The sequence below is a fragment of the Salvia miltiorrhiza genome, chromosome 3 (assembly GCF_028751815.1).
Source record: "Salvia miltiorrhiza cultivar Shanhuang (shh) chromosome 3, IMPLAD_Smil_shh, whole genome shotgun sequence".
Lineage (NCBI taxonomy): Eukaryota > Viridiplantae > Streptophyta > Magnoliopsida > Lamiales > Lamiaceae > Salvia > Salvia miltiorrhiza.
In genome coordinates, this window is record NC_080389.1 from 1256995 (window position 1) to 1265204 (window position 8210).

At 39.6% G+C, this 8210-nt stretch overlaps 2 protein-coding genes across 3 annotated transcripts in view; one reads left to right on the forward strand and one right to left on the reverse strand.

Moving 5' to 3' along the window:
• Positions 1–4790, forward strand: part of LOC131016784 (putative late blight resistance protein homolog R1A-3) — a 32765-nt gene extending 27975 nt beyond the window's left edge. Inside the window, exons 2-3 of one of the 2 annotated variants that reach the window (XM_057945509.1) lie at positions 1040–4235; positions 4383–4790. In XM_057945509.1, the coding sequence (XP_057801492.1) occupies positions 1040–4216 (3177 nt within the window). In that variant the 3' untranslated portion in view covers positions 4217–4235; positions 4383–4790. Of the gene's footprint in view, positions 1–103; positions 4236–4382 lie in introns of those variants that run through there. The other variant, XM_057945510.1, reaches the window with a different exon arrangement.
• Positions 4791–6209: 1419 nt separating this feature from the next.
• On the reverse strand, positions 6210–8210 carry LOC131015747 (putative late blight resistance protein homolog R1B-17). Its single transcript, XM_057944169.1, has one exon. It carries the CDS (start codon positions 8208–8210, stop codon positions 6210–6212), a length of 2001 nt encoding a protein of 666 aa, XP_057800152.1.

Below are 8210 nucleotides of genomic sequence, written 5' to 3' on the forward strand. Positions count from 1 at the left end.
ATTGTTGGATCCTAGCAAAAAAGAGATAATACATATCTGGAATAAAGAAAAGTGTTAAGAATGAAAACCACGTACACACTCATCTTCTTCATTTTTACTTTTGTTTTTTTCTCTTAAAGGAGGATATATTTTTTTCTGGATGAGATAAAAGTGACCAGCCACTTGCATTCTTTTTTACAGTTGGAATCTAAATTGTTGAAACTGAGGGAAGCAGGAACATCATCTTAATGAGTTTGGATTAATAAAATGTTTCAAGATAGTCTTTATTTGCATATTTATAGGCCAAAAAGTTGCTTGAGATCCATAATCATCTTTCTTGATTCAAATGCATATTTAATTTTAGTGGATAAGCAATATGAAAACTCGAACTGGAACCGAGTGAGAGTTCTCCAACGACTAAGAACTCGAGTCGTGACTTCGTACTCGTATAATAATAACTCATAATAAACAAGCATAAAGCACAAAACAAACATGATATGGTTACTCAGTTCGGTGATAACACATTTATGTCTATGTCTGGAGGCTTAGCCTAGGGAAACATTTCACTAAATTCTTTTATCTCCTTTTTTTTCTTTAGTTAAAAAGAATGTGGGTGTGACCCACGAAAATTATCTGTATTCCACATGCTTTTTGGCTTTTGGGAAAAGTAGAACAATTTCACGAAAAAGTAATCGATTGCACTACTTTGCTTGATTGTTTTGACTATCTTCTTCATTCTATTCTTCTCTATGTAGATAATCCTGTTGTTTATTCTTACTAAAAAAAGAAAGAATAAGAAAACAAATAGTTTCCTGCATCATCAGAGATGGCCTATGCTGCTCTTGTCTCCCTCACAAACACCATAGATCGATTCCTTAATAGCAATCTATATTCCATCTCTGTTGAAGAAGAACAACAAATTACATCTCTCCTTGAGTATGTTACTCCCTTCCAAGACTTCCTCGATAAATTTCCAGACAAGTTCAAGAGTTTGGAAGAGCGGATGAGGGAAGCGGCAAATGAAGCAGAAGATATCTTAGAATATCTTGTTTTGGAAAAGGTTTTCTTGTCTTCAGATCAAGAGTCTGAACTCCACGATGATCAACTCGACCGGGACTCTATGATCGAGGATACTATTTTGAAGCTGGAAAAGATGTTGAAGGAGTGTGGCGAAGATATTCTTCGCCAGAAAGCTGAAGACAACATTTTGAGAGCCCGAATTCGCGACGTAGGACTTGAAGTGGGAAAATTAATGGGCTTCTTAAAGTGGTATAGAGATCACATTCGTTTCAGAGACAAGTGGAGATTTTTACCAGCCAAGTATGCTATGTTCAAGTCCAAACGCCAGTTCATAAACCACTTGAAAAAGAAGAGAAATGAAATTGATTCGATCATGGCGGAGGTGATCGCCATGAGGAATATCAGCGACGCGGCTGCTGCCTCCTCATCCGAACTTGCACCGGTCGACCAGGTTAGCGATGAAAGTGCAGAACACCATAGGTTTGACAAGTGGAAATTTTTGCCAGGAAAGTTCACCAAGTTCAAGTTTAAACACCACTTGAAGAAAATAGGAAAGGAACTTTTTTCGAAGAAGAATAAAAGTTCCACAATAGAAGAGGACATAGTGCAACTAGGTGATTCTTCTGCATCATCTGGAATGATTGCTTTACATGATGATGAAGATGAGAAGCAAGAGGAAGACGACGAGGAGTCCAAACTCCAGTCCATAAAACAATTGACAAAGATGGGGAATGAATTTGATTTGATCGACATGAAGAATAACAGCAGCGACACGGCTGCTTCCTCGTCTGGACTTGCACCAGCCGACAGGGTTAGTGATATGATTAGTTTACATGATGATGACGATGATGAAAAGGAGGAGGAAGAGGAAGAGGAAGAGGAGTCTGAATGCTATCGAAGTGCAAAACAAGAACAGCAGATGCAAAGAGTGATGCAGAAGATTGCATTGATTGCTGCACAAGTGAAGGAAATCAAGGATAGCTCCAGCAGCAAAGACGTTGTACGTGGTGGTGCTGATACTTCTGCTGCTCCTACTTCATCATCAACTGATCCATCCATCCACAAATATTCCATGGTTGGTTTTGAAGATTATGTGTTAGACGTGAAGGATCGCCTCTGTGGAGAGCCATCCCGACTCCAAGTCATCCCAATCTGTGGGATGGGTGGCATCGGCAAAACTACTCTTGCCAGGAACGTTTATGATGATCCATTAACGGTGGGCCATTTTGTGATTCGTGTTTGGGTCACAATATCACAAGATTACAGTGCACAGAGAATTCTTTCTAGCCTTCTGGAGTCCTTGAAAGAATACGACACTGGTAGATTGGGAAAAAGTGATGATGAAAAAGTGCACAAAATTTTAATGGGGAGGAGATATTTAGTTGTGATGGATGATATGTGGAGTGGTGAGGCATGGGATGTCGTCAGAAGGGTATTTCCTGATGATGGCAACGGAAGCCGTGTTGTGCTAACCACGAGGTTGTTTGAGGTGGCTTCTTATCCGGATCCTTCGAACAGGCTTCATGAGATAAGCCTGTTGAATGCAGAGCAGAGCTGGAATTTGTTGAAGCATAAGGTGTTTGCAGATGAAGAATGTCCTTCCAATTTAGAAACTATTGGGGAGGAGATTGCGACAAGCTGCAAAGGATTGCCCCTCGCGATTGTGGTGATTGCGGGGCTTCTATCCACAGTTAGTAAGAATCCATCTTCATGGCAGGAGATTGCAGAAAAGGTGAAGTCTGCAAAAACTACAGAGCATGACCAAATAGAGGAGATACTATCTTTGAGCTACGTCGAATTACCTCAATATTTGAGGCCATGTTTCTTGTACATGGCTACCTTTCCGGAAGATGATGAGATCAAGGTTGTGAAACTCATGAGGTTGTGGGTAGCTGAGGGCTTTCTGAAATTTTCAATCAACTCCAAGAGCTGTGAAGCGGTGGCAGAAGAGTGTTTAGATGAACTCATGAAGAGAAATCTTGTTTTGGTCAAAAAGAGGAAGTCTGATAACAGAATCAAAAGCTGCAGCCTCCATGATCTGATGAGGGACTTGTGCATAAGGAAAGCGCATGAAAGTCAGTTTTTCTTGAATCTGATGGATAAGCATGTTAAAAAGAAGCCTTTTAGAGAAAGGATAAAGAATCAGCGCCGCGTAAGCCTTGATTCTTCTCATCTCAGATACCTTTCAGACGATGATGATTCAACCATCCATTCCATCAGATGCTCGAAATATCGTTTAGTGAAACTGAACTTTGTCAAGGGTGTGAGGTTGCTGAGGGTGTTGGATACGGTACCTGCTGACGTGAAGAGCTCACCATCAGTGCATCAACTATGTGAGTTATTTCATTTAAGATACCTTGCTATTAACTATATGCAATCTATTCCTAAGGGATTATCGATGCTTAAGAATCTGCAAACCTTAATCCTCGGAAATTTAAGACGACGCATACTCGGTGTTGGAGTAGTTGATTATCTTGTTTTGAGTTGGGACACGCCGCAATTAAGACATGTTCACTTTCACGGCACAATCTATTTTGAGGATCCAAGTGAAACAACTATCTCTCTAGGAAGCCTACAAACACTTTCCTATATATCACATTCGAGTTGCACAGAAAGGATCTTGAAAAAGATCCCAAACCTTAAAAAGTTGAAGATTGATTGTTCTGGGGGTCGTCATCATGAAGATGCAGCTTGTTTGAATGATTTGGTGCATCTGCACCGGCTCGAGAGTTTGAAAGTATATGCTGGTCGTTGGGTTGGATCTCGGCCAAAGCACTACAAGATTTCTTATCCTAGCATGCTGAAAAAGTTGAGTTTGATTGATTTGAGACTTCCTTGGAGCCACATGATTGTTGTTGGTACATTGCCAAATCTACAAGTACTTAAACTAAAAAGTTGTACTTGGATCGATGGTGATACATGGGAAACAAGCCAAGAAGCATTCCCAGCGTTGGAAGTTCTTCTAATTGAAGGTTCAGGGTTTGAGAATTGGATAACTGAAAGTAGTCATTTCCCCAAACTCAAACGGCTACTGCTTCGTTCTTGTTGGGATCTCAATGGGATTCCAAATGATATTGGAGACATTTCAACTCTTGAACTCATTGAGGTTACTGGAAAAGTGAAAGAGTCTCTAATGGAGTCGGTTGAATTGATACGAGAGGAGCAAGAAGAATATGGAAACAACATCCTTCAAGTTGTCTGCATTGCTAAGTCCTAAAGATGTGGATTTGGATAAGGTACTGCCTTTCATCCCTTGAATTTGCTATTGGTCACAACTTTCCAAATTTAGTTTTTATATGATAAGATACATCTAGTAATTAAATTAACTATTGTTTGCTACATGCATCTTATCCTGTTTTTATTCATTTTTGGTTATTTCACAGCCGGTGTTATGTGTGTTTTGTTGGCCGATCATCGGGTTTCAAGCTTTCAAGTTTTGAGTTGATGATGATGATGACAGAAACATGATGATGCATCTTTCTCATGATTCAGATTGAAGAAGAAAAGAGGATGAGAATGTGTTCTCATATTGAAGAGGTCCTCTTAAGCAATGGAGTTTGAAACTTGTTTTGATTTGTTAGAAGTTTGTTTCGCATGTGAGTGGATGATGTTTTGAAGAGTGATAACAATGTCTATGTTTTTATGAAGAATGTTGATCTTTCACAGTTAGTTTCTTTGTTCCAAGATACTTGGTTGCCCATTCAATCAACTAGGTCACTCATACAATGTAAACCGCACATTAATCTTGTTTATTTAGCTATTTATTTAAATAAACACACTAATCTTTTATTGATCGTGTTCTTGAAGATACTATACACAAATTATTGCTTTTTTGCTTTTCATAAGAAGGATACCATTTTCACACAACAATACCATACACAAAGTAGAACATTTGCACAAGAAAAATAATTGATTGCACAACTTTGCTTGCTCTTTCTTTTTCTTAGCCTTTAGGTGAGTTGGATGTTACAATAATCTTACTTTACTTCACATAAAGGTAGCAATTTCACTTCTTTAATGGATTTGTTAGGATTCGGCAACTACAGTATGTCTTCTGCTTTCATAATTGATGGTGTTCTTGGAAATATTATAATATAATCTACTTTTTTCCTTTTTTCTTCTAGATAGATCTCATTAGAAAAATGAAAAATCAATCAAGCAAAAGCCACTTTTTTGGATAACACAACTATTAAAAATGATCTGTATTGTCATTTTCACAAAAAATACTCGATGAATACTGATCATCATCAATCCTGCTGTGTATGCTGTGTTCAAGTCCAGACTCCAGCTCATAAACCACTTGAAAAAGATGGGAAATGAAATTGATTCGATCATGGCGGAGGCAACTGCCGTGAAGAATAACAAGAGCGACAAGGCTGCTTCCTCATCTGGACTTGCACCGCCCGACAGGGTTAGTGATGACAAGATATTAAGTTGTGATGGATGATATGTGGAGTGGTGAGGTGAGATTTGTGATAAATTAATTTATTAGTAAAATAAAAAAGAAAAGCATGATCCTTAGAAGAAGGAAGAGAGAGATATTGAAAATTACTCACTCAAGTTAGTATTCCCACAATTGAATTCCTCATCACAACAAACTACCATTCGACTACAAGAAAGTTGGGAGTTGCCAAGCTCTGCAGTTCTTGGCTGACGTTGGATGACCTAACTAGAACATGAATGGATGGGTCCCCTTGTAATTCCTCCTGTTCCTCTACTATCTTCTTCAAAGACATAGCCATTGATTCACTGCAATTGAACAATCTAATTGATTTGAGTGTTGGTATTTCTCCAATTTCTGAAGGGAACTCCTCCAACGACCCCATGTACGAGAGATGAAGTTGCTCAAGGCATGGCAAGCAGTAGCCCTCTAACGTCCAACATTCCATGTCCCCACACTCCCACAAACTCAAGTATTTGAGGCTCGGGAATTGGCCTTCAACTATTTCCTAACTGCGAGTTGCAAACTGCCCATAACTCAGTGTGAGCTTCTCTAGAAGTGGTAATGAATCTATCTTTTCCAGAATTTCCTCCAAATGGAAGTTTTCGCATCGAATATACAGCTTCTTGAGTGAGTGCGGGAAGCTAATACTCTGCAGATACTCATCACTTCCATCTTCAATATCGCACCTCAAGCTTTCCAGCTTACTCGGACATTGAAGATAGCTGAGGCACTTCACTCTGTCCATTACTTTATCCTTGTATCTTATCTACAGTTTCTTGATATTGGGAATTCTCTTGACTACTCCTTCATTCAAGTTGAAATCAACCACTTCTTTGAGCGTCTCCAGATTCTCCATGATAACAATATCATCGCTATGACCGCTCGGAGGATCTGGGAGATACATTCCTCCACCTGCGAACTCGATATGCTTAAGCTGATGCATGTTCCAAATTTCAACTGGTGCAGTAAGTTCACGCAAAGAAAGAACAATAAGTGTGTGTAGATTCCAGAGCAGACTAATTGAAGAAGGGATTTGGAACCCCTCACGAAGTACTGCAACCGAAAGGTACCTCAAGTTCACCGATTGAAACACATTTTCTTCTGAATACTCACCAATACACTTATATGTAGTCAATGTCCTCAAAAATCTAAAATCTAGCAATTGAGGAACTGTAACGTAATGACATATGAAAGAACGAGTGAATAACAATTGCAAGGCATCCCTGACTGTCTTATCTGAAGTGCTTCTGGGAATAACAATGCGGCGTTGGCTATTTATCCCTCGAGGACAATCTTGCCCTAACACATAATAAAACCTCTGTTTTTCAGCTTCTTGAAATGATAGATCCCTCAGTAAATCATGCATTCTGCAGAACTTAATATTCCCAAGTTTACCCAACTCATGAACTAGAATGAGGTTTCTATCGACTAGCTCCTTCAGATACTCATTCGCAATTGTTTCCAAGCTTTTATTGATTATTGGTTTAAGAAAGCCTTCAGAAACCCATAGCCTCATGAGTTCTGCGACCCTAATTTTCTCATCTTCCCCAAACATCCCCATGTACAAAAAACAAGGCTTCAGATAGGCAGGCAAATGGTCATAACTCAGTTTCAATACTCTCAAGCAATATTCATCATTCTCAAAATTCACTATTGTGCTTAAGTTTTCCTCTATGTGCTCCCAGTATTCCAGTGTAAGTTCGGACTTCGCCAAAAAACCCCCAATCACAACAATCGACAAAGGAAGTCCCTTACACTTCCCCATGATTTTCTTTCCGATTTCCTCGAGTTGAAGAGGAAAACCCTCACCCCCAAATACAGTTTCGGAGAACAAACTCCAGCTACTAACATCATCTAAAAATCTCATATCAATGCTGTTGGAGTTTGTCAACTCAGTAGCCAAGTTTGAGAGCCTAGTTGTTACGACTATTCGACTCCCATCATTCTTATCAGGAAAGAAAACCATCATCTTTTCCCACACCTCTACACTCCACATATCATCCAATATTATGAGATACCTGCTCCTACACAATAAATACTTGTACAATTTTTCTCCTAAGTCTTCCTCAGATAGATCACTACCCAAATTTCCGGTTACTTGGTGAAGAACTTGACTAAGTGTTTCTCTAACATTATAAGTTTGAGAAATTGTAGTCCACGCACGAATATCAAAATTCTCCTTAACGAGGGCATGCTCAAATATATGTCTGGCAAGAGTGGTCTTACCAATCCCGCCCATCCCTACAATAGGGATGAATTGGCGTTTACAGTTCCCTCCAGTGAGCCAATCCAAGAGTTGAAGTTGCACGTCATCAAAGCCCACCATCATGCTTTCCTTCACATTGGAAGAGGATGTCAAGGAGCCAGCATGAGTCAAGGAGACCTTTCTCTGCTGCTGAGCTTCGGCTGCAATCTCCATGGCTTCCTTCTTAATCACATTCATTTCTTCTATCACTTGTTGTAGATCTTCGTAGAAGAAACTGACTTCGTTGGAAGTAGATCTACCCAGTTTAATCACGTCCACAATATGAGATTCGATAGCATCTTCAGCCGCATAAGCGGCATCTGCGATACGCATCTCCAGCGGATCAGCTTCATCTCCGTCAGCAACAGGGGACTTATAACCATCAAGAAATTCCTGCAAAAAGGTAATAATTTGAGTGAGAGATTCAAGTTGTTGTTTGTGGATAGAAATTGGAGGGGAATGGTGATGCTCGATTGTATCGATGATATGCATAAGAGAAACCAAGGCCGCATATGCCGCCAT

What these genes read in the sequence shown, in the direction of transcription:
- LOC131015747 (XM_057944169.1), bottom strand. Translation starts at nt 8,210, where the DNA reads ATGGCGGCATATGCGGCCTTGGTTTCTCTTATGCATATCATCGATACA.